This window comes from Andrena cerasifolii, chromosome 12, assembly GCF_050908995.1.
Source record: "Andrena cerasifolii isolate SP2316 chromosome 12, iyAndCera1_principal, whole genome shotgun sequence".
Taxonomy (NCBI): domain Eukaryota; kingdom Metazoa; phylum Arthropoda; class Insecta; order Hymenoptera; family Andrenidae; genus Andrena; species Andrena cerasifolii.
This window is the reverse complement of record NC_135129.1, coordinates 10016509-10041310: the sequence shown is the minus strand read 5'-3', so window position 1 is coordinate 10041310 and position 24802 is coordinate 10016509. Positions and strand designations below refer to the sequence as shown.

Sequence of the window (24802 nt, the reverse complement as noted above, 5' to 3'; positions counted from 1 at the left end):
TTCGTGGATTAACCTGGGTTACGTGAAGTTCCTCAGCGTTCCCCTGTATCCTCTTTGCACCTGCCGGATTCATGCTGGTTCCGCAGGTGCTTAGGAAAGAACAGGACGTGATCACTCACACTGTTACGCTCGCGAAGGCTGCTCCTCTACGCTCGAATATTATCTCCTTGCTACTTGCGCGCCACGAGCACCGGCACCTGCCCTCCTTCTTTCCAAATTCTGAAAACATTATGTCAGAACGTTCTCAGCCAAGGATCGTCGCTATTCTAAACTCGGAGGAACTGATTCGATACTCGAATGTGGTCGATCGATTCGATTCATAAAATATAACCTAATTTCTAGAAATGCTTCGATGCTCTTCGTAAACTCAAACGAAGTTCAAAGAATCTTAAAAATATAACTTTATTCTCTCTATGGCGATCTTTCTGGGAAGTGAATCTACATTTAGAAGCTCGCGAATTGTTTTCTTGTTGCAATTTGATCTCGAGTCTACTTGAAGCTTTCTTAAAAATTTCAACTGAAAATTCTACCTATTTGATTCTTAAAGTTTATCACGTTGATAAAATCGAGAATAAATGTAATACCTCGGGTAAAAACTACAGGAGAGATTGCAGCTGTATTTTTAATGAAATTATCGTATACGAGAGTATTGATTTACCAGTCTCCGGACGATGCTTCGATGGCGGAAGGACGGCGTTTAAGATCGAGGGCAGAAACTAGGAATGTCGAAGCAGTGGAACGAACTCCCCGCCAGAAACGAAAACACCTGTTACAGAGCCCCGCAAACATGAGACGTTCTGTTTATTTTCGTATGCTATCGAGTCCTTGTTGACTTTGACACGCAGCACCCTACCTTACCGGGAAGCTAGGTTAAAAGGTGGCAGCACGTACCAAACCACAATTCTCACCACGTCACACGAATATTATTGCGAATAAAACTTCTAACCAAGCCTAGTATTTCATCCCGAGTAATATCGTTCCCTTAGACTTTTAACTTTTAAATCAACTAACCTCGTTTATTCCTTTAAACACCAAACGTAATTACATACATGTAAACGGAACGTACATTTTTTATCGTACTTAAAAGTTCAGAATAACTTTTGCCCTATTATTTTCAGTCCATAAGTATATTGTAGGTTAGGAACAACATTGGGCTCGAACGAAATACTAGGAAATGAGGATTAATTAAACTCGAGGAGTAATTAAACTCGACATTAACCTTTACTATCTTTTAGATATTCTTTAGAATGGCCTAATTTTGTTTGTTTAAAGGCTACAATCTTTCTTTCGATTAGACAGTCTAATAATACAGAAATCATAGTAATTCGCGGAGAAAATACGACTCGCTGGGCTGGTCGAAAAACACGGACTGCGAAATCAGATGATGGTGCGTCAGAGGATGACGTCAGCCACGGTCCCTCCCACTTTTCCTGACGTGTACGAGCCTGTCCACGTGTTTTCAGCGTATTACAAGAGAGAAACTATCGATACTCTCAAATATAGCCGCTCCTTTTTCTGATAACTGACTACCGAATTCGGTTACTCCGATTCGGGCCACTGTATGTCCAATGAAGATGTACAAGGAGGCACAGTTGACCTCTTATTTCGGGAACTCTAATTCATTGCTGACCTTCAGGAGACATTGGCATTAGGAAATCTCGCGTCGGCGAGACATAAAGTTCTGAATGGACACTTAATCGTTATTCCGAGGAATGCGATAGGAGAAATTCTTGCGACTCCCCAGCGCTTGGGAATTCAAACAAATATGAAAATTAATACTCGATTGAAACTGATAAAACGCTATTCGGTATTCTCGGGCCTTGGTTTAAACACGACGCTTAAAGAGCCGAGTCCTCCAATGTCAGCGAATCGCGACGAACATACAAATGCCTTATTATGTCGACTTCGCACCTAACGCATCAAAAGAACGGCTCAACATTGCAAACTTAACAATATGTTTCTAGGAAGTCCCGGAGCAACCTGACTCAACCAAAATATTGCAACCAAACGAAATGCGGGTACAAATGGAGCGGCACTGGAGTATCGAGCAACCTAATTAATAAAAAAGGAAAGATGTTTCCACGAGTAAGGAACTCCTTATCACCTCGCAAACAGATCAGCCAAATTGGCAACCGTATCCCCTAGAAGAAAAGGGAAAGTGGTGGCTTGACCTAGAACAGCTGGGGCTAGAAAGGAGTACGAGGAAGCAGAAATAGAAATACATTTGAAGCTTATGGTAGGCCTAGAATTCGCGGTGTTTGCAATCACGCGAGGAAATAATAAACTCAGCACACATAACAACCGTATGTATCTCTTCGCTCAGGAGCCAAACCAAAGCACGTGCCCCGCCGATATCCTCTCTGTGACGGCCGATCGTGGAGCGCTGAATCATTGGCAGCGCGCGTCCAACACCTCGTAGGAAATTCATCGGGGGCCCGTTGTTCCGGTTCTCGGCGCCGAAGAAGGCTCCCTCCCTTTCGTCGGTGGCATTCACCTCGGCGGCGCGGCGGGCGCGAAATCGGCCGATACAAATTTAGAACCGCCTTCTTTCTTCGTTTCGTAATCGTTTAAAAGGGGAGGCTGTCCTCGGCGGTCGGTTCCTCGCCGTTCTCCCCGACGTAGGAAGTCGTCCTCGGGACGGCCTGGCAGCGGAGTCGCGCGTTCGAAATAAACGTCCCGACCCGTCGCCGGTTGGGAAACCGTGGGCCACCGCGATCGACGCGGCTCTCTAATCTGCAAAAAATTATGAGAATCAGCGAACGGGCCGGTTGGAAGCGCGCGACTGGACCGCCGCGACCTGGACGGCCGAGGCTGGAAAACCTTGAGGCTCGGGGCCATTGTCTGGTGGGGCCCCGCTCTGCCTCCCTCTCCTGCCCCTGTCCTTTTGATAGCCACGGGTGCCTTTCATCTTGCGGAGCGCGCCAGACAGAGGAGCTTCTGTGTGCGCGAGGGGGCTGCGTCTTCAACAGCCTCGAAAGGTTGCAGGCCACGGGGATGAACTCGCGGCTGCGGCGTCGTCTCCAGACGAGAACCGAAATTGCATTTCCACCGAGGGGCCGTTCTCAGACACCAGGAGATCTCTTCTCACCTTCTCCGCCTACTTTTCATCTCTCGTTACGTTTCTTCCTCTTTCCTCTATACAGTCCCCCCTGTACCTTGGTCGTTTTCCTCGCGCGCCCTGATCCCTCTTCATCTTACTCGGCTTTTAATACCCGACCGCTGACCTCGGCTGCGTCCTCGGGGACTCGCGTTGCGCCTCGAGGTGGGCTGGAGGATAATCTGGTAACCCGAGGAACAGTGTTTCCTTCTCGGTTCGAGATTACTTGGCGCAGATCTTTCTCCAACACCTTTGAGGAGTACGCTTGTTCGGCCCCCGAATGTCCACTTGTTAATTAATGTTCGACGAGCCTCCCCATGGCTATTATTTAATAGTAAAAGCGATCAGGGTCTCCGGGTTAAGTAACTGCGCAATAATGAGGCCATTAGTATTCAGCGAGAATGTGTTGCACGCGGTTAATTTAATTGTTCCCCATTAACGATCGCCCCCTCCCCTCCCCACCCCCCATCCCGTCCCTGTAACATTGTTCCGGGCTTTATAAAATCGCGATAACGTAACGGTTATGATAATGGAAACGGGGGCTGGTAATGACACGGCGGACGCCGTGCGAAGCCCTGCACAAAAGGCTTGAATTTCATTTAAATCCGATTAACCGGATTTTAACGCGTCCAATTTATATTTCCCGCGAATCGAAACCCCTTCTGTGCGGAACCTTGCGCTCCGACCTTCACGCCTCACGAAACGCCGATCCCACGTGGTGCGCTGCGTTATTGTGATCGACGGTGATAAAGGAGCTAGCATAGATTTCCCAGGAAGACCTAACATCGCAACGCCTGAAATGTAGCAGAAGTTTGAAAATAAAGAATTTTATAAGGAACTGATAAATCTGGGGATGATTGCAATTTTGCTAATACTCGAGGCCCTTAATCTGTCTCGTCATTTAAAAAAAAAAAAAGAAAACATAGAGCACTGAGTCATGCTGATTTTATGGAGCGTGGGGGCTAGGGTCAGCCCGATCGAATAGCGTGCGAATGTCTCGGAAACTTTCATTGAATGTGGGCGGAAGCGTGCATTTGTGGCGCCCGTAAATCTCGAACAGGAAGCGAGCGCGCGCGTATTCATGAATTCGCCGCTGCCTTTTCCATAAAAATTCCGATCACGGTGCCGCAGCTCGTTCCATCCAAGATTCGACTGTATAAACATAACGCCGCGATGGCCATCTCTGCGCGCAAGGGCCTTCCCGGCCGGAAGCGCTATGCGATTTAACGCGAGCTTCCTTTAAATTGCTAAAGAGGATTAGATCTGCGCTTTTATAAGCGAATCGCCCACGGAACGTTCCAGATATCAAATTCTCCATAAATACTAAGTAAACACCAGCGTTGTCGATTACATTATACTCGTTTGCGGAAGCACTACTTCCGTCGCGCGATTTCAGGCACTAATCTTCGATAAGGATTCCCGATATCCCAAGAATGTTCCACCGTCACATCCGTTCCCGGGAAGAGCGTCGATGTGACGAGACTTAATCCTCGGCTAGATTGACGCCTGATTACACGTACGATGGAACTGCGTTTCTATCCTTTGTCGCGCCAATTACGATTCGTAAGCCATGTTTAATTGGGAGCTCGTTCGCGAGGAGCTGCATACAATCTCCAGCCTCGCTTTCATCGCAGCAGTAGCACAAAGGTAATTGAATTTCCGCGCTAACGCGCGCGACTGCGCGCGCAGCTTTCCTGCGAGCGTCGCCCACCGCGGACGACCGGCAGACAATAACCCAAATAAGCAATGGATTCGCATGACCGGCCTTACATAAGGCACGGGAAAACCATAATACCGCTCGCGTGACAAGCTGCAGTTGCAATTGGGTTTAAGATTTGCAGGGGATTCGTTTCCCTCGGTCACACTGGCTGTTAGGAACGCTTCGAGAATGAGGATCCCTCGTTCTTGGCCGCTTTTCACCGACCAGTGCCAATTCGTAGCTCCAGGCACAGCCGTTGAATTATTAAAACAGATCTTCCGCCATCCCGACTCGAATATCTGGCATTCTAAAAAACATATGACTTTTAGGTTAGGAACAGTCGGATTCCCTTCCTACGGCGTTCCAATTTCGTCGGGAAGGTCGTTATGCGGCTGCTCCGCGCACTAAGGGAAATACAAAGGAAGCTCGTTTGCGTCAGAGGCCTTGATGATCCTTTGATAGACTTAGTGTACGTTTTATTAGCGCGTTAACATCTATTTGCATGGAAGAATTATCGATCGGTGGGTTTAATTTAAGATCGACGACGGTCTCCGTTTGTTAATCGCTTCTACTCCAATAAAGAATCGTACAGATCGGGTTTCTTTACGGTACAGCCTTTTCATGCTGCCAAAACAAACGCGCGCCGGCTGTGTAGAGGAAACAATGGTCTGACGCATTGGACCGTCGCGTCGCTTTAAATGGTCGATTATAGATAGAGCTTGCGAACGATCAGGTCGCGTCGTGCAAACTAAATGATAATATTGGGTACACGGAATTGTTATCGAAAGTACTTACACGGCTGCTGTGTGTTTATGTTATGACCAGGTCCACGTTACGTCCTTCGTCTTTATCCTCCAGAGTGAATAAGAAAATAAACAAGAGCCCACGCGAACATTAAAATACTGTGTACCGAGTATCGTGAATTCGGTCTGCAGCATAATGAGAACGAAAAGATTTATCGACACTGCGACTACTAACCTAGTCTGCTTTCACTGCGCGTTTGTTTACAACTCACGTGACCGACGACAATGATCTTGGCGCGAAATGCTCGTTCGTTTCTTTTCTCTTAAACCTTCCTTTCCCCTAATTGCATATTTCGCGGTGGAAACAGGTTCCGCGGTAAAACTGAATTTCTATTGAGAATCCTACTGCGCATTCATGGAAACTATGAGGCTCAACTGTCAAATAAATCACCCGGTCTATCCAGTATATGACTTGCAAAATTTCACTCGACGTCTCGACAGTACGTAACAGTCGATTTAATTGCACAACGAAAACGGTCTGCAGTCAGCATTATCGCGTGCTCGATGGACAATTACTCAATCGAAATCCATTCTCCGTGGCAGGAAATGACGGAAAATGGGAAATCCGCAGTATCATTTTTCCTGTTCCTCATTGTTGTCTACTTCCCAGAATTACCTACCAGGAATCCATGCGACACGTCTATACAAGTCTAAACGATCGATCAGACTTACATAAAATCGATTTTGAGTCCCTCGATCTGCCTAAAAATTGTCCGCGCAGCAATAATACAACCGGTACGATCGATTCCAAATAAAACGTAACCTAATAAATTTGAAGCAGAAAGTTTAAAGGAAAATCCAATATCTCGCAAAGTGACAATACGTGTACGCATATGCATTCCGACGAACGACGATCTAAGAACGTACGATACCCCAAACAGCGTAGCGGTCGGGGCGCATGCGCGCGCCTGCGCCACAGAAAAGTAGTACGTCGCACGTACGTGCATTTCGTCCGGCGTGAATCGCGAATCCTGCTGCTCTTTCCGTTGCGTGGTAAAAGCCCGCGGCGATCGTGCTCGGGTCGTTTAACTCGCTCCTCGCGGGGACAGATTCGATCGGCGCCCGATACGTGCCGGACGGATTTACGAATTTTGTCGTCGGTGCGTACGGAGCTAGGCGGGCATAGGGGGCTGCGCGGTGACCTATTGCGCATCGGTGGACCGAAACACCGGAGACCGAGAGATCAGTGGGAGAGCCGAGAGAGTGTAATGTCTGATAAGACGAGCGATGGGCAGACGTGCGAGCGCGTGATATCGTACGTTCGGTTTTGACAGTTGGACCGTGGAAAAGTGGCACCGCGGTATAGACGTGGACACGCGGCGCCAGCGGAAATATCGCCCTCCGATTATGCACGCCCAAACGTGGCATTGATCGAGGCGCGCTGACGGGCGACGAGGGACCGATTCAAGAAAAATCGCACACACGCGAAGCGCAGGAGAGCGCCAAGTGGTCGGGGCTCGGTGTGTGCCTCGCGCGTTCTGTGGAGCACCTACGTGTCTCTTTCTGTTCGGGAACGTAGGAGGCGATAACCGGAGGAGGTCTGCCCCCGTACGAAACGGACGAGGGCCGAGGATCCGTCTTCGAAATTTTTTCTCCACCGCTGGCAAACAAAGGCGGCTGGTTTTAGCGCTGCCTTTGAGGGACTGGATATAGTACCGCCTCTCTCTCTCTCTTTCTCTCTATCCCTCTTGCTCGCGCTCGCTCCCGAGGGACGAGGAAGAAGAATGGAGGCGATAGCCAAGCACGATTTCACGGCGACCGCCGAGGACGAGCTTAGCTTTCGGAGGAGCCAGATCCTGAAGGTTCGTATTCGATTAATCTGTTGGACCGTGTGTGGATACCAGTGGACTCTGGCGTATGGCCGATTTCCAATGGAAAGCTTGCCGATCGCGGGCCCACCGAATTGCCGAGGGCGAACGGATATCGCGTGTCGCTTAAGGATATTCGCGACACACGTAGGCGCTCCGATCATCGATCACTTTTTTTTGCCTTTACTGTCACTGATTCGTTTAGTGACGTTTATTTTAAGCAGTTTCTGGGAGGGTTTCTTTTAGAATAGATGACAGCTGGCTTTATCAATGCTGCTTGTAGTAGTACGCAAGTTTTCCGTTTCTGATTCGCGGTATTCTTACTTCTTCCTGTTTAACACGGCAGAGATAAATGTTATTGCGCTTGTGGCAACAGACGCGTTCAGCTTCGGAAAGATAATGCTTCGTTAGTGACGGCCTCTGAGAAGTTGTTTGCGAATCAGTGCCTGCCTTTCGATGTACATTGTTGCTTCTGTTTGTTGTACCGTTTTATGAGAACAGCATGGTAGTGGTACTTTTGTAAAAATGTTACACACGCGTGATCGCAGTAGCAAGTGAAATATAAATAGTACATTGTGTTTGCAGATTCTAAATATGGAGGATGATATGAATTGGTACAGGGCCGAACTAGATTCCAGAGAAGGACTCATTCCAAGTAATTACATAGAGATGAAAAACCACGAGTGGGTGTTTTCCTTATTTTCCACTACATAAAAGCATTTTGAATTTCATTTACCGAACCATTATTATTCGCTTGCTTGTAATTGAAATTATTTTTACATTCTCATGCTGTGTTCATTCCTTTCAGCTGGTACTATGGAAGGATAACAAGAGCAGACGCAGAAAGACTACTAATGAACAAGCACGAAGGTGCTTTTCTCATTAGAATCAGTGAAAGTTCTCCTGGTGATTTCTCTTTGTCCGTTAAGTTAGTAAAAGATCCTTAAGATAAAATTCGACGTCTTTGTACGCTAAGCGGATCCGGATAAGCGATTGTTTAATGTCTCTCTTCCAGGTGTTCGGACGGCGTTCAACACTTCAAGGTGTTGAGAGATGCTCAAGGCAAATTCTTCCTCTGGGTGGTTAAGTTTAACAGCCTTAATGAATTAGTAGAATACCATCGTACGGCATCTGTTTCTCGCTCGCAGGACGTCAAATTGCGAGACATGGTCCCTGAAGAAGTAATTACATCGTATAAAATAATTATCGGAATCGTGCTTCCTTCGGTTCCATTATCTTCGAATACGTTACATTGGATTTTGTTTCAGTGTCTAGTACAAGCGTTATACGACTTCGCGCCACAGGAACCTGGCGAGCTCGAGTTCAAACGGGGCGATGTAATTACTGTCACTGACCGCACGGACCAACATTGGTGGCACGGAGAGATTGGCAACAGACGGGGCCTGTTTCCATCTACATACGTTACGCCGTATCACTCCTAGGTGAATATAAACAACGGCTGGAGTGATCCTTCGATTATTATCTCCAACCTTACAAATTCGTTCTCGAACAGGATGCTAATTTATTTTTAGGCCTCATGTTGTGCGCACAGAGGCCAAAGGCATCGGCCACTTTATCCCACCACTATCACATACAGGATCAGACTCACCGCAGAATTAATCAACAATATTTTGCAAACTCCGCCTATCGAATGGGCTACCAGGATGTATTGGTGGTCTAGACGTCGAGTCGTTTAGCTTGGCTCGATGTGCCATTCGTACTATTCGTTAGTCTCATTGAAAAATCAAATTCTCCACGTGCGCCACGAAGGGAACAGGGTAGCATGTCCGATTCGTTATCACTGGGATCAACTGGGAGAAGTTCTTTTTCATTGGGACTGATTACTGACACTATTATTCAGAGTTATTAATAGACACTATGTGTGCACAATAGATACAGTATTTCAGTTTTGCGAATAATCGAGTAGAGGGTAGATCTGAAAATACATTCGTAATAGTTACGTGTGACAAACGAATCTTTGAATGGTGTTTCCTATCTCTTGGTAGTCCATTAACGGAGGTATACACGTACGAAGACGTTGTATCGACTGTGTACATCAGTGACGAGGAGCATCGGCCATATTAAAGCGGAGGACAGGTTTATTACGGGGGCTGGCGCGAACGTTTGTATTTTTCAATACGAGTACCGCTGCACGAGGAGCTCGGGAGGGGGGGGGAGGGCGGGGGGACCTTGGTGATAAAGAGCCTAGTAAGCTATCCATACGCGAGATACAAGAAACTTTATATAGATATAGCATTAAAACGCGTCGCCTTTTGGCATAAAATGCACACTATTATGCCTCTATGTTGTGGATATTTTTTACTAATATTCGAGGAAGAAGGAGTGGTTCTTCCGGTGGTTAAGATACATCTGATAACATTGCATCAGATATATACTTGCTGTGTATCATATATATAGACTTGTACTTTCAAACTACGTTTGAATAATCATACTGACATCTTCTGAGGCGAATCCTTTTTCTAAGTATTAGCAAAGATACGATCGCAGCTTAAGCAAGCTGTTCTGCGCCCCCGTTTCTTTCCCAATCGTACGCGTATGATTGGAGAGTTTTATTTTTACGATTATCAACTATACTATAAAACATAGTTTTCTTCTCCTTTTTTTTTTTGGAATATCGCGTTCTTTCTTCCTGAGACTACAAATGAAAAGAGAGAAATTTTTTACACGAACGTGGGTTCATGTAATAGTCTTACCGAGATTCAAATACAACGAGTAACTGACAATTATTCTTCAGAGTATGGTAGATTGCAACAATGATTGAGAAAACGTAAAAAAAATAAAGAAGTAAAAGCGTAAAGTGTGCTTGTCAGTGACAATTTCTGTCTCGTAATGCATTTTTTGTTAGAGATGCCAAAAAGCGATACGACATGAATCGGCCGTAAATTTGCTAGACTTTTTTTTAGCGCGAAACTTTTAATGACGATCTGTATAACGCGAGACGTGTAATTTGTCCGAGAAAGAGAGAAAAACCGAGAAGCGAAAGTTCGTGTACATTTTTTTTTTAAATATCTTCCTTTTATCTGATTTCTTTCTGCAGATCTTGCTTTCGTATTTCCGTGTAAACAATGAAAATACGTAGCCTTACTGTGTAATTATTATTATTATTATTCGTTATGTTACATTTTATTGATAACAATATATTATATTAATTACACATGCATGCTTTGTTTACTTACGCCCACGAATCACGACCGTTTCTGTTAAAGCTGAAATCTTGTCTACGCCGCAGGTGATACTTTGGCTGGTACAACTGCTTTGCAAAAGATACATTTGTAGGCAATTAGCGCTATATGCTTGTGCATGCACTGTATTTAAAATAGGTCGGAGAGAGAGAGACAATGGGGCAGTTACAATTAAAAGGCATTCTTTCTGTAAATTCAAAGACTGCAACGAGTACCAAGATCATTTCGTTTCACTGATCTATCGAAACCATGGCTGCGGACATTTAAGAATAAGATGTTAGATGTATAGTTGTTCGTCCCCCTTTGTACCGTCAATACTTTTCGAGATCATCTACCATGTTTTATATAGTTCCTGACAAAGCGAGTGCTAAGCCGATGAGATCGGGGGAATACGATCGATAGGCAATGGGATCGAATAATATTCTAGCGTTTGCTTTCTGTAAAGTTCAAATTGGTATGCTGCAGCGAGGTTGCTTAGATTCAAAGTATATTGTTAGAATGCAAATTATGCCCGTTTTATTCTAGTTTTGTGATTAATGTTATCGAGGATGTGAATATAATATAGTTGAAGCTCGTCGGAAAATTTTGGAGATCATTAGCATAGACTTGAGAAAGATACGTAGTCTATAGAGTCACCTGTGTACTTAACATGTTGCTCATTTTAAGGAATACCTTCGTACAGGACTTAGTTTTCGTATTAATTTCCGTTTGTGATCGTATTTTAGAGTTCTTATCGATTGCTCTACATATCATCATCCGTTTGTATACACGCCGCACCAGTTTCGTTCCCTTCTCAATATTTCATACCGACTGTTGGAATAAAGCCATTAAAGCAGTAACGAACAAAGCAATACACACATGCACATATTCTAAATAATGTGTTTCGACTATATGTGTACGACTGCTTAAACGAATCTGGAAATGGGTTGTCCTAAGGCAACGGTAATACCACGATACGTCTGGACCAAGAAATGTATAATAAATGAAATGAAATAAAATACATATTTGGAGAAAGTTCATTCCGCCGATCTTGACTCGACTAAATGTTTCTTACGGAGCTGTATAAAGTCGCACGCTTAATCGTCATTCTCGATTCGGCGAACGTCAAACGGATTGAAATGCATTTATATAATGATCAAAGTGTAATGCTGTGAAGAGAATTAACACTAACAATTATTTACTGCCCGATGTATAGCTAATACTCCATGCCAAACCATTTATTATGTAATAGTTAAGTGAAATTGTGGCATAATAAAGTGCTATTTGGAAACAAGATCTCTTCCTTCTCCAGATAATCATTCTATATTTGGCGTTTTCTCTTAATCTTATATCATACTTATAAAATCCATACAATCTATAAACAGTTTGTGTCCGATTTAACATACAATGTATCTCCGAGACGAATTGTTTGCCAATGTAAAAAGAATCTTTATTTAGCATACAAGTCTATAAGAGATATACCTCCCAGCAGTTTCAGAAGGCCTGATAATTTTCACAACCTGACCACGCTTTAACCCAAAGTAACGTGCCACTGGATCACCAGCTTGTATGCGCATCAACTGATTCTCCTTTAACTTATACCTGGTAAGCAGCTCTTCCTTCTCGTCTGGAGTAAGTACTATGTGCTCGGGTACCAGTTCGTGCTCCGTAATGTTGATGAGCAATTCGGATTCTAAGAACTGCTCCAGTATATACTTTGGTGCCATGTCCACGAGCGACTGTTTCGCCGATGGTGTCATGCCTTGCTGTACGACTATGATAGCCCTGTTATTACAAAAATAAATGACATCAGTACTTTCACCCTCGTGCGTGCCCCAAATAGAATGTTCGCATCCCTTAGAAGCGATAAAACTTTCCGGAGAATGACCTGTGAATCTTTTCTTCTTGCATCCGCTGGCAGTAAGTCTTAATAGTTTTGATGCCAATCTTTGGCTCGTCAGGGAAGAACACGAAGAGCTGATCCGTTGGATCGTCATTGTGAGCGACTAAAACGATCAAATCGCTACGTGCCGGTCTCTTTTCGCTTGGTTTGTCGCCAAACTGTTCCTTGAACTGCTCCAAAGTCTGATCCAATTCATCCTGAGTAACGAGATAACCTCGATCGTGGCACAACTGCATCACCGTCTTTCTTATTCTCCATAACTTATACGTTTCCGCCTCGTCATCCATTCTCGAATTCTGTATTTAAACCGATTCTGTATGCAAATGCAATTACCGCCTCTTAGATTTTTGGTTTATTTGTTATTTCGATCGAATGACAACAAACTGGGTATCAAAGACCGCGGGAGAGGAGGTAGCGCGTGCGATTAGGATAGAAAGTGAACACCTATAGACGCCGTGCTAGGTACTTGTTCTATCCATGTTCAAGAACTGTTCTCATTATGCAAAAATCTATATTGTATTTGTCAGATTTTTCTAATAAAATGCAACTAGTTACGACGCAGTTTGGTATGAGAAAGGTACGGCAAATGATTGCGAGGAGGGAGAGTGGTAATATAATAACACATTTTTTTAAAGCTCAACAAATAATACGATCGTGAACGTTCAGTCGAAGTGTGGCCTTTTTTTCATCGATTGTTGAGGTCAAGGCCCCCGAAAAATTCTTTTTTTTAAAACAAACGCTGTTCACAGAAAGGCGATGAGCCTGCAGGCAAAAATCGTTGCAGCTTGAAATGTTTTGCAAGCAGCAGCGCTTGCTCTTAATGAATTTTTGTCAAGTCAAATATTACTTTTTGCAAGAAGATGTTACCAATTAAATTTGCATTCGATGTGCATCTGTGATCTGCGATCCTCCGATCTACAGATCTGTGATACTGGGGGCGTCTTAATTGGCGCCACTGACGATGCCTTGGGATTCAAATAAAACAGTATTGCCAATATTATGGTCCTGCAAACTAAAGGAAATGGTGAGAAACCAAAAAACGTCAAAAACAAAACAATTCAATGCTGATTATTTGCAACTACTTATTTGTTACTTGGCCAACTTGACTGCGGTTACAGTATCGTAAGAAAGCTGTATTGCATAGACACGATCTGAGATTAATTCGTATGTACGATCGTCTTAATAATCACATTTCGCGCAAGTTCTAACGATTCAGAGAAGATGGAAAAGTGGATATATATTAATCTGTCTAGTTTGGTAAACTTTCCTGTTACAAATGATTTGATAAAGTAAGCAAATTCACCTGAACACAGTACACGTCTAAATGATACGTAGTACGACTAAATAGACGAATTGATATTACATGTCTGCTTATTTTTTAGCTATATTATGCAAATGGAAAATGAAAGAGACCTGGATGAGGTTTTGAAATCTTTGCTAGATCAGAGCAATGCGAAGCATATGCAGTTTATTACTGACATAAAAAAACAGATGGGTTTGTATTCCTAATGTTTACATAAAGTATAAGAGTGTTTTTTAATGATTTTTAACATCGTGCTGCGTTAATTCCACAGTGATCAAAGATCAGAGTGGATACAAGAAAGTAACTAACACAGATAATGGGCAGAGGAGAAAAAAAGGAAAAGGAAAAGCAAAAGACAGACAGGAAAATAGACAAGAAAATAGACAGGTAAATCGATATATTATCTTAATCTTGTGAGTTACAAAGTCATTGATTTAGTAATGTTTATTCAGCCAGCGGAAACCACGCAGATGGAGAAAGTAGACAAGAAGAAAACTAAATTTGTCAATCTGTATTCGCAAGATGGCAAGGACAGAATGACAGTTCTGTTGAAAGGTAATTTACACATTTAGAAAGTACTGTGCGTCGACGAGATGGTCCGCAGAATGGCACAGGGGTCTTCGCTCGCATTGGCTCGCGCCCCCCCGCACTAATCTAGCCCCAACCAATACTAATACCCGGGACAAGTTGGAAAGTGGAAAGCGTTGCGTTGGAATAAATCAACAGAAGTTTTTCGCAAATATCTCGAAAACGAAGATCGTGCGACGGTAACATGTATAGGAAAAAGTTGTTCAGAATCTTGATCTTGATAACATATCCAAAAATCATTGAAATCGGTGAGGATGGAAAACATCTAAATAATTACCCTACGATTCTGTTAGAGAACGTAGGCCTATGGGGATATACCGTTTAGACCCTAGAGTTTCTCGCAACAACATCTCGTAGAAGCACAGTAATGCGATTTGCATTACATCAACATCGAGAAGAAAATAATACAGAAACATTCCACTAGGCCGGCACAAATGTAATTGTGAAGCGAAGACACATTCGTTGATCAATAATTGCCAAACCTGTGGCAGAATAGTTTGTGTGCAAGAAGGAGCTGGTCCTTGCTTCTGCTGCGGGGAAATTGTTTGTTCTGCGAAAGACCAAATGATTATTTCTGGCAATACTAAACAAGCTGATCAATTATACAACAAATTGAAAAAACAAAAGCCTAGCAAGACTATGGACGAGTCGATTAAGCAAAGAGATAAGCTTCTTGAATATGATCGCAATGGGTGTGTATCGCAGAACTATTCCTATTTTGAGGCGAGACTGTAATTTTATTCATTTGCAGTACACAGTGCATGAAAGTGATCGACGACGAGTGCGACTATTATCAGTCGAGTAGCGTCTGGTTGACAGGCAAGGAACGGGAGAGGCTGCAGAAATTAGAGGAAGAAGCGGATGCACGAAAGTATGCTTCTCGTTTGGATAGGAAGGTGATCATAAACTTTGACTTCACTGGCAGAGAAGTAATTGAGGATAACAAGGAGGATGACTTTAACGAGTTCAGCGAGGAGCAGTGTCAAGACATTTGCGAATCGTTACCAGTCGGTGACTTTGACAGCTCCAATATCTGCCCAGATATAGAATTCAGTCGTCCAATGGTAATATTCTTAATTGTATTTTATTAATATAGTCTACAAATAATGAAAATTTCACTGTTAATATTGCACAGTACGTTGAGTCCAACGACTCTGTATCACGTACAAGAAAGATGACTGTCCCCTCCACTATGAGAACTATCATTCAGGACAAAGAATATTTAGAAATGTCTGACGCAGGTTTATGTTTGAGCATGCACCAGCCCTATGCATCATTTTTAGTAGCTGGAATAAAAATGTAAGATTTAATGTAATACAATGTCTGAAATGTATAAAGAGATTGATCGTAGCGTTTAATATTTCATTAACATTACAGACACGAAGGTCGGACATGGTACACATCGCACAGAGGGAGATTATGGATCGCTTCAGCGTCGAAAGTAGCAACCCAGGAAGAAATCGCGGAAGTACAAAACTTCTATCGTGTATTAAAGAATGGTAGGCATAAACTAAATCTACGAATTTCCGATTGAAATACATGTGTGCGTTGCAATTACTCTTAATGTTATCATTTTTCAGAGAAGATTAACTTCCCCGAAAGTTACCCGACTAGTCGTTTGTTAGGCTGTGTAACAGTCACGGATATTCTATCTCAAGAGGAATATAGAAAGATCTATCCAGATGGAGAAAGTGATAGTCCATACGTTTTTATATGTGAAAATTTTTATTCGTTACCAGTTCAGCTTCCGGTACATGGAAAGCATAAGATTTGTAAGTATTCTTACTAATTTGTACTTATTACATATATGTTGAAGTAGGGAGAATATTAAACAACTTGCACCGATACTTATAGATAAGCTGGATCCAAAAATTCATCAGGCTGCACTTAAGTTCTTACAGAAGTTTGTAAAATGTATAAATAATTAATCAAGCGGAATTAAGTGTTTTTTCGTGAAACGATATGTAGCTGTTATTTTTTAGCTTGTAAATCTGTATTGTATGATAATAAGATACGTCTGCCCGTAAATAACTAATGAATATTTTAATGCTACCTATCACTTACCCTAGACGCTCTTTTACAATTACAAAATAACGCAAGGTGCATCCATTTCACAATGTATATTAAATGTTATTTATTATTTGTACATAATAGGATATATTACAATGTACATATAGTATGTAATATATTACACCAGTCGTTACAAGATTTAAGTTTATTCTACAATAGCCATTTATCTTCTTTCCATTTCTGTTTACCTGTGATCGATGAAAAAATATTAGCAGCTTTTTTTCTACTATGTTTAAAATATCAGACTTTCGTAAACATGAAACGTAGATTTCATTGAAGTCGTTTTTACATCAAAAGAGTTTATAAATTTGAAGTATAAAGGGGACATTTCTTCATCGAAATATAGCATTATAAATTTTATTATTCTTACAAACGTTGAGTTTTATAGTCAAAACTGCTTTGAAAATGTAATAAATATTTTGCTCGCCGGCCTACAATGCACCGCGTATGTCGATGAATAAATTATAAATTGAAACTTTTCTTAACTCTGCAACAGATTCGGGAAAATAAAGATATCTAACACAAACATTCTACTTATAGACTAATCAAAAATTAAATAAACGTAACATCTTTACATGCAGTAGGAGAACACTCGACTGTTCTAAATCAAATCTGCTGCTCAACAGAAACATTCAGAGTAGAGATGAATTTCTGAAAAATCGATGCATCGGGAATGTATAAATAAATAATACCAAAGTATCTCGTATTCGGTTTTCTATAGAATAAACAATTATTTGCTGCACCCTTCGAATTGAGTATGCAAGTTACGTAAATGTTGAATATTTAGATTTAAACGATAGTTAATTTCGATGCTGTGCAATCTACCAATCATTACGTAATTTACATTTGTTATGTATAGGTACACAAGTAATGTGTCTTCACAATATCTAGATAACAAAACATTATTTAAACAATAAATGAATTATATATTTAAGCAACCAACTTAACGTGTTCGTTATACTCACATTCGTGATACATAGTGAATTGTAATTGAGCCGTTTCGTTTCGGAAAATAACTATTTTATGAAAACATTAGAAAACACAGACTAGTATTCAAAGAAAAAGTTATCAATATCCTTCTTTTCTTAATCATTGATTTGGATAGAACAAGAAAGTATAAGTTCTAGCGATTGTTCGACAATCAAAATAAATTTCGTACTCGTTATTAATATCATTGCTGAGTTTTTATATCACACTTTTTACAGTTGAACGATTTCAAGTATAATCAGCCATCGATCGAAAATACTGAGAAAAGAAGATGACCTAAAATCCCGTAAAAGAGAGAAACTATAAACGCTTATATAATTCTTATGAAGTACACATGTCGTAACAATACAGATTAATATCTTCTTTCCTAAATAACATTCCGATATAATTCAATATATGATTTCTTTCTCTAAAATGCAAGTTTGCCTCTTCAATTTTCTCACGTTGACACGATACAGACGCTGCGCAATAAATAGCTTCGACATAATTCTTAGTATCATAAACTATTTAGGCTACGAAATATTATCAATAACTCTTTATTCACTCGTAATTTTTAAATAAACGTACGCGAATATTGTTAAATACTATATAGCCGAATCAAATCTACGATCAAAGCTTCGACGGGATTAAAACGCGACAGCCCTCTATTAACATTGTAAAGTCAGTTATCGAAACGTGCCCTAAGCAAAGAAATAGAAATTCTGCGAAAGATACTCGAAAGGTGAAATTCCAAGGTAATTTTCAATCTGATTTGATTCGACGTAAAATGGTATCCGTACATGCCCACTTTTACCCTTTCTCGAACAATAGGCCACCGCGATATTATCGTAACGCTAAACGTATCCATATCACAAATCTATTATACTCAAGTAACTTTAAATAAATAATTTTGTATCTCTAGCATATACTTGAGAAATAGTGAATTGCATTAATACGGTAATACTCTTTATATTTTTACTAGACAAAGTGAAGTATCCAGGCAATGCACTTACCACTCCCCTGCAATTCAAATACATGGAATACGATACGAGGATACTCTTTTCAAATACTTTACCTAAATGTAGGTAGGCGAATCTTTCAAGCTGATACCGCAGGCATCACAGATGGAGACATTCTTTTCGTTTACTAATGTACATTGCGGACACTCTTTCCCACCACTAGCTAACGGCTTGTCCTCGTTTCCCTTCTGCCTAGATTTCCCACACATCTCGCAGATCTCCTTCGTCGAGGAATTAAGGTACGTACAGGTACCGCAATTCCACGTACGTCTACCTTCGGTTCTATCTCCCCTTTCCGGCCGTAACAGCTCCATATCCTTCAACGTGTCCGCGATCTTTGCGATCTGATCCGAGGACCGATGAGAGCGTTGTATCGGGAGCGTCTGACTGCCATGCCTCTTATCTTTATTGGAGGAAGACAGGTGGCTCTCGGAAGACGCGTCCATGTGATGCCTGTTCGAGTCTGTTAGATCGAACGAAGAGGACTTCTTCTTAAAAGGCAGCGTGTCGTGGTGATAATTCCGACCGTTCGTCATGGACGAGTCGACATCGTTCCCCTCGGTCCTCCCGCTTCTTCTCTTCTCGAAGCGATGCGCGCTGTGCTTCTCGTCGTTATCGTTCTGCTTCAACGACTTCTGCTTGCTCGGCCGCGAGTCGTACTCCCGTTTATGCAGAATATCTTCCCGATCGCCGAGGTCCTTCGAGTACCCCAAGCTTTCCAAGTTTCTGTACACGAAGTCCCAGGAGTCGTAGTTATTCCTCTCGCCGTGCGACTTCGCCGACTTCCTGTCCGCTTTCCCGTAGTCATAGTGATCGCCGTCGCTGGACTGCCGCTTATAAAAGTCCACCTCGTCCGGGTCTGATATCCGGTGGGACGCTTTCCGACTGTGCAGCTTGTCGTAATTTGCGACCGACACTGGCACGTCGAGCTCGATCAGCCTGCCGGTCGGCACTCTGGTGTACGCCGGCATCGTGGAGTAATAAGGATTCGAATGGACGCCGCTGAAGTATTTGTTCCCGTGCGGCAAGCATCCGTAGGCACTGCATCGGTTCGCAAAACCGTGATCCACTGGCGGGAAGTATCTGTAGCTTCCTGGTATAGCGTTCGTGTCTTCGATGTACCTGTAATCCGACTGGCAAGCAGACATTGGCATGTTGTAATTCGGAGGCATTATGTGGTAAGGAACTGACGGCGAGGCCGCATCGATGCAGGTAGCTGGCGGGTAATGGTAGTCTCTATAATTCTCTGCCTTTGTCCGGCTCTGATGCATCTTCTCCAGGAAACGATAGTTCAGCGCTCTGATCGCTTGCTCCGGCGTGCCGACGTGATTCTCCCTGAATTCTAGAACCTCCAGCCAAGAGACCGTGCAGTTCTGCGAAACGTTCTCCCATATTTGCTTCAGAATCTGCATCAAGAACGCGTCACATTGTTGTTCGATCGTACCTTACAGAAATACAAACACAGTACGTGGTATGGCGTTACCTGGCATTCTACAAAGGCGACTATCGCATCTCTGCTCACGCTGGATACTTTGTCAGGATCAATAGGGCCTTCTAACGTCAGAACACCTAAGCCCGTGTGCTTGTACCCCATTTGCTCGAACATTAATTCCGCTCCTATTAAATTCGCTTCTACCTCGTGCCTATAATATCCGCTATAAGTCTGGCATTAAAAAAGGTCCAATTAGCGTCGTACTCATCCTTAAAGAATCTACGTAGAAAATTAAGCGTATTAACCCTTAACGTCCTATATTCCTTCCTCCAAGGCTGCGCCAGGAGATTGGCAGCGTATAAAGAAATCGCACTCCAGGATGTCGCTGCTCTGTATCCACTGAAGTCTTGCAGCGTAGCTGCCGACCTGTGCAATATGTCCGCGGTTTCTTGAAACACGTATTTATTCTCGTTCGGGACGAGGCAAAGGTATTCTTTAATGAAACCTGAAATGCATAAAATTAAATGAAAGTGTTTTATAGCGAAAGATCGGGTGTTAAGTAGCGAACGAATTCTACCTTCGAGTTTATGACGCTGTTGTAACTTCAATGGACTGTCGTCCGTTTGTAAATAAACCAAATGACTCTGCTCTAGCTTCGTACTAATTTCTTGCAGTCTATCTTTACCTCTCATTATTAAGTCATTCGCCATTTTTGTCACTGCGAAGAAGGATGTCTGTTAGAGTCGTCCTTTCTTCTGTGCGCGCCGTTTACTTACAATGCTACTAGAGCTATTTCACAGAAATAGAACACTCGGGGAATGGGATTTCTACATTCTACGCGCCAAGTGCAAGATACTAAGGCTTTAACGGACAAGAAACGACTCTGTTTCGAAATGACGGCGAAAACATGATCCTTAAAATATAGGAGCAAGGTAAAAGGTGTCGGATAGAAATAGATATCTTTCACACCTATTAGAAACCTCCTACAAATGCAGCTTTAGATCAGATTCTTGATTCAAACTATGGCTAGCTCCAACCTAAAAATAAATCCTATATTTAGAAGCACCGCTACAGTGTTTACTCCAGGAGCTACCATAATATATTCTCTATTTGGAAGATCCTCCATCTCATGTAAAAATGCCCATCGAGCTTCTGATTACGCTTTAACGGCTCGTTACATCACTCCATAAAAACAGTAAATATTTTTCTCGGACTTTTTTCTTGGTTATGGTCGAAGTTATGCCCACAAGCAGGAAATACAAGTTCAGTGGAGATCGGAACGTATATCTTGGAATTCTCACTCGTCCCAGAATTACATCGTTAATTGTCTTCCCCTAATTTAAAGGTCAATTCGGCCCAATAAATTCATACTATTTTCATTAGGCGTATACACGCCAATAAGGTCATTTTTGCGCGGATAAATTAGAAATATGCAGAAATGCCAGAGCGCGAAATTGAAACATTTCTCCTTTCAGCTCGTCCCTAAGTGCCGTTAGCATCTGCCACCAAAGGTTTTAGGGCAATAAAAATAAAATTTTGCCATTGAAAACAGTTGCATAATCATCTATAGAGCCCCAGTACCTCAGATTGTAAATAAATAAACCAAATTATTGTTCCTGCACATAACCCTTCTTTCCAGCACATCGAGTAATCGCGAAAGATTCATAAATCATCGATTTTGTGCAAATAGTTTACACACTTTTACAGTTTAATCTGAAAATATAGACCCTTCACTACTTTCCGCGCGGAATTTGCAACGGAGCTATTTATAAATAAGTAGTTATTAACAATTTCTCGAAACAGATACAACAGGGTATCATCGTTGGTATACATTCAGTTTTCTCAATGAATTCTGCATATTCTCCGAGTAATTTACAAATTTTTGCGGTGGGGTCTTAACAAATGGGCTCTTCACTACTTTCCCATACAATATTCCCAATGATTCCTCTAATAATTAATTACGCACAGTCTCCCAACACGGTTAAAGCAAATGTAAACACTCACTTTATTATACAAATTATACATTATCCACGAACAATTCATATATATTTCTACAATCGCATCTGGACGTATGGATCTTTGCCTACATCCTGCAACAATTCTCATGAATGTTTCGCTCTATATAAAGTAACTAACAACCTAAGAAAGCGTGTTCTATCTACGTCTACGACACCGTCAACTGAAGAAACCCGCCTGTTCATCTTCGTCCTTATCTAAACAGTAGCCTCTCGCGCTTTAATCGCCACTTCCTCTCGTTATGTGCTCCTGCCATCCGGGTCCCGAAAGTATCAGGCTCGCATAACCAAAGTTAGTAGCACGATTGTATCTCTATCCTTGTCGAAAGCGCTATCGTTGCCATGCCATGCCACCTCCACTAGTATCATGTACTCCTATTAATTCAGAAGATTTTCAGCTCCCAGTTCGCGCACACTTGGCACCCGCTGCACGGCGTTTGAATGAAATGGGTAAACTACCGGAGCGATAACGTTTAATAACTGCTTACATTTATGCTAAATATGCGTGACAAGCACTGCTGATCGTTACTAAGGGCATATATTATCGAATACGATTCTAAAAGTTCGTGAATTAGGGGCGGAAAGCTTATTAATTAATCAGTGATTAGGATATGAATGCTGATAGCAACGAAGCAGTATCGGAGCATCGAAGAATTCTTAATAACTAATGAGTTGGAAGCGATATGTGTGCAAAAGTATTGGGAAATGCTGCGAGGGTATATTAAGCATAGTTTGGAATTTTTCTAATTGTGTGGAATAACTGTTAATAACTGACTAATTATTAGTGAAATGATGGAGGTCTACTCTTTAAAATAGGAACACAAGTGTGTATGAATTAAGTACTAGCAGGGATTGGGATATTCGTAATTTCCTGGCACTGTCTTCGAGTTGTATGTTTGAAAATTCGCGGGCTATCTCTATTCTTGTCGCACACACTACCTCTCTCTATCTCTCTGGCTGGTAGGCGTCTACCTCCTACATCATTCTGCAACCCTGTTAACTTTTCATCATTTTCGGACCAAAATGGACGTTCGGCGTTAGTTCGTCGGTTGGCCGCTAGACGGCTATAGCGGTTCACGGTCGGTAAATTCAACAACTGCTCACTAAATACCTCTTTCGACAATAAATAAACAATTTTATTGCTGAATATGTTTGTGTAATGAATTACAATCTCCCTATAATATGGCTCGAGCCCCGTGGAAGTAGTTCCCAAACTCATCGTTCTTTTAAATATGCAGTGCGCATCAGAACCACTGATTTTTCACGCTGTCGGTATTTCAGTTTTTGCAACACACTTTCCATAGACGTAAAGTTTGTCCTATATCTCTTCTGTAGTAAAATCCTCAAACAGTTCGCTGCTCAATATAGGTCGCGCAATAATGAATTCGTGGTACAAGTACAATCTAATCGTCTACCGCAGCAACAGTGTTCTTCACTCGAACAAATTCTTTCGCAACAATCTTGTTTACATTTATCTACAGAAAAAATCGCTCCATCGATAATCCTCGTGGACGATCCACGCGGAGCAAGAAGTGCGAGAAGGACGAGCACGATTTTTCTGTCAGACTATGTACTCGGAATCAGTTACGTAAATCACGCGATGGAATGCAGACGAAGGGATTAATTGTCACGTCGTTAGCCACTAACGAGTCAGAACGAACGGTTCTTATTTTTCCGCGACGTATGTGTTTCTATTGGGCTGGAAAAAAATCGCGTAGGCCAGCGAGAGCGAGGCCTTCGTGGCGTTTAACAAACGGATCTTCCTGCGGTTAAATTTGCATACCCAGTTGCCGCGAGTGTCGAACAGTGTCACGTATTCGTGTGCACACGAGCCGGGTCTCGATTTCTGCCGGTGTTACATAACAATTACCGCACTGCGACCGACATCGTCGCGTTTCACGCGCCCATTATAACGTCTCGCTGTCTCGCTCCAGAGCGCGCGATACTTCGCTCTGAACCGAGCTTCTTCTTTTTATAGAATCAATACCTCTAATCGATACACTTTTATCATAATTGCCTGATACTACAGAAGTAATTGAACGCACGAAACAAGGAAACTATATATTATGGACGAACCAAGAAACATATATTAACCTTAAAAAGCACCCCTTTATTATTCCTTCTAAATCGACCCCCTCTAAACTTACAGAATTTCATCAGATTCCGAAAATTATTCTAAGATAGTATCGTAGATTCCGGAGTCCTCGGTGTGGTAAGTGGCGTTGGTCGAGGTCATCGGAGACTATCTTACCGATTAGGGAAATTATTCGCCGGTCGGAACTTCCGTTATCCAAGGAGGAAGTGGCAGCTCGCTTCTAGTTGAGTTTCCTCGCATGCGAATGCCGATGGCGCAGTGAACCTCTGAAAAACACTTCATTCTCGGCTCGGCGAAATATCACATCGGGCGAATAATTTATGCAATTTCTGATTCAGACGCCTCCCCTCTAATTGCGCAAATGTACCGCGAGGTGATTGCATTTCCCTGCGCCCACGTTCCCGGCTCAATGGTAACTGTAAACGCGTAAAGGTAACAACGTCTATTTAACGAACCGGAATGCTTCGCATTAGTATCATGCTGCGTCACTGTTTTTCTTTTTTCACAGTAGCCCTCGGTCCACGATCGCGGCAGAATGTGTGCGCGCGGGACGCGCGCACGCACAGCGTTAATTGGCCACGTTGGGCGCGTTAACGTCGCCAGGAGAGCTCTGTGTCGTTTTCGAAATTCGCCTTGACACGATCCGCGGTGTAAACCAGCGGAGAAACAGCGCTGTGCAGCTGTGCGCGCTCGAGCCAAGACGATGCAAATAGGTCACTTCTCGCAAATTGTTCCATTAGGGATGGATCGCGATACCTCGTAATCCGATTTCGAGGAGGATGTGTGCGTGTGCACGCACGCGGACTGCGACCGCTGTTAACG

General features: G+C 42.6%; 5 protein-coding genes across 10 annotated transcripts in view; 2 read left to right on the top strand and 3 right to left on the bottom strand.

Moving 5' to 3' along the window:
* Amun (protein amun) overlaps positions 1 to 6376 on the bottom strand; it is a 38759-nt gene extending 32383 nt beyond the window's left edge. The window contains exon 1 of one of the 2 annotated variants that reach the window (XM_076824215.1): positions 5592 to 6376. Coding sequence is in view for 1 of the 2 variants with exons in the window: in XM_076824214.1 (XP_076680329.1) it covers positions 659 to 789 (131 nt within the window). In the remaining variant the exon portion in view is untranslated. Of the gene's footprint in view, positions 1 to 658; positions 846 to 5591 lie in introns of those variants that run through there. The other variant, XM_076824214.1, reaches the window with a different exon arrangement.
* A 153-nt stretch (positions 6377 to 6529) lies between these two features.
* Positions 6530 to 10760, top strand: Drk (growth factor receptor-bound protein 2 drk). 2 transcript variants are annotated; one of them, XM_076824219.1, is made up of 6 exons: positions 6530 to 7401; positions 7993 to 8090; positions 8216 to 8335; positions 8423 to 8588; positions 8676 to 8849; positions 8940 to 10760. In XM_076824219.1, exons 1-5 carry the CDS (start codon positions 7324 to 7326, stop codon positions 8847 to 8849), a joined length of 636 nt encoding a protein of 211 aa, XP_076680334.1. In that variant the 5' UTR covers positions 6530 to 7323; the 3' UTR covers positions 8940 to 10760. The 2 variants fall into 2 exon arrangements, with proteins under 2 accessions (XP_076680334.1, XP_076680335.1); XM_076824220.1 differs by having other exon boundaries at positions 8921 to 10760.
* Positions 10761 to 12014: 1254 nt separating this feature from the next.
* On the bottom strand, positions 12015 to 13087 carry Rpb5 (DNA-directed RNA polymerases I, II, and III subunit Rpb5). Its single transcript, XM_076824221.1, has 2 exons — positions 12478 to 13087; positions 12015 to 12374 (listed from the first exon to the last, which is right to left on the bottom strand). The coding sequence occupies exons 1-2, from the start codon at positions 12777 to 12779 to the stop codon at positions 12044 to 12046; spliced, it is 633 nt and encodes a 210-aa protein (XP_076680336.1). The 5' UTR covers positions 12780 to 13087; the 3' UTR covers positions 12015 to 12043.
* A 456-nt stretch (positions 13088 to 13543) lies between these two features.
* On the top strand, positions 13544 to 16414 carry LOC143375396 (activating signal cointegrator 1). The gene is made up of 10 exons (XM_076824427.1): positions 13544 to 13781; positions 13875 to 13987; positions 14067 to 14182; positions 14248 to 14350; positions 14808 to 15075; positions 15135 to 15447; positions 15519 to 15682; positions 15761 to 15882; positions 15964 to 16155; positions 16238 to 16414. Exons 1-10 carry the CDS (start codon positions 13714 to 13716, stop codon positions 16309 to 16311), a joined length of 1533 nt encoding a protein of 510 aa, XP_076680542.1. The 5' UTR covers positions 13544 to 13713; the 3' UTR covers positions 16312 to 16414.
* A 74-nt stretch (positions 16415 to 16488) lies between these two features.
* Positions 16489 to 22012, bottom strand: Tamo (PUB and ZnF_RBZ domain-containing protein tamozhennic). Of its 4 annotated transcripts, none has more exons than XM_076824425.1 (6): positions 21875 to 22012; positions 20840 to 20907; positions 20448 to 20588; positions 20176 to 20375; positions 19922 to 20101; positions 16489 to 19844 (listed from the first exon to the last, which is right to left on the bottom strand). In XM_076824425.1, the coding sequence occupies exons 3-6, from the start codon at positions 20578 to 20580 to the stop codon at positions 18495 to 18497; spliced, it is 1863 nt and encodes a 620-aa protein (XP_076680540.1). In that variant the 5' UTR covers positions 20581 to 20588; positions 20840 to 20907; positions 21875 to 22012; the 3' UTR covers positions 16489 to 18494. The 4 variants fall into 4 exon arrangements, with proteins under 4 accessions (XP_076680540.1, XP_076680539.1, XP_076680538.1 ...); XM_076824424.1 differs by lacking the exon at positions 21875 to 22012 and adding an exon at positions 20964 to 21361; XM_076824423.1 differs by lacking the exon at positions 21875 to 22012 and having other exon boundaries at positions 20840 to 21359.
* Positions 22013 to 24802: the final 2790 nt, after the last annotated feature.

What these genes read in the sequence shown, in the direction of transcription:
- Drk (XM_076824219.1), top strand. Translation starts at nt 7,324, where the DNA reads ATGGAGGCGATAGCCAAGCACGATTTCACGGCGACCGCCGAGGACGAG. An exon ending in GGAGGAGCCAGATCCTGAAG is followed by an intron (nt 7,402 to 7,992) that starts GTTCGTATTCGA and finishes TTGTGTTTGCAG; the next exon opens with ATTCTAAATATGGAGGATGA. An exon ending in ATAGAGATGAAAAACCACGA is followed by an intron (nt 8,091 to 8,215) that starts GTGGGTGTTTTC and finishes CATTCCTTTCAG; the next exon opens with CTGGTACTATGGAAGGATAA.
- Rpb5 (XM_076824221.1), bottom strand. Translation starts at nt 12,779, where the DNA reads ATGGATGACGAGGCGGAAACGTATAAGTTATGGAGAATAAGAAAGACG. An exon ending in CAAGAAGAAAAGATTCACAG is followed by an intron (nt 12,375 to 12,477) that starts GTCATTCTCCGG and finishes TTGTAATAACAG; the next exon opens with GGCTATCATAGTCGTACAGC.
- LOC143375396 (XM_076824427.1), top strand. Translation starts at nt 13,714, where the DNA reads ATGGAAAAGTGGATATATATTAATCTGTCTAGTTTGGTAAACTTTCCT. An exon ending in ATAGACAAGAAAATAGACAG is followed by an intron (nt 14,183 to 14,247) that starts GTAAATCGATAT and finishes ATGTTTATTCAG; the next exon opens with CCAGCGGAAACCACGCAGAT. An exon ending in TAGAATTCAGTCGTCCAATG is followed by an intron (nt 15,448 to 15,518) that starts GTAATATTCTTA and finishes AATATTGCACAG; the next exon opens with TACGTTGAGTCCAACGACTC.
- Tamo (XM_076824425.1), bottom strand. Translation starts at nt 20,580, where the DNA reads ATGGCGAATGACTTAATAATGAGAGGTAAAGATAGACTGCAAGAAATT. An exon ending in ACAGCGTCATAAACTCGAAG is followed by an intron (nt 20,376 to 20,447) that starts GTAGAATTCGTT and finishes TATGCATTTCAG; the next exon opens with GTTTCATTAAAGAATACCTT. An exon ending in TCGCCTTTGTAGAATGCCAG is followed by an intron (nt 19,845 to 19,921) that starts GTAACGCCATAC and finishes TTCTTGATGCAG; the next exon opens with ATTCTGAAGCAAATATGGGA.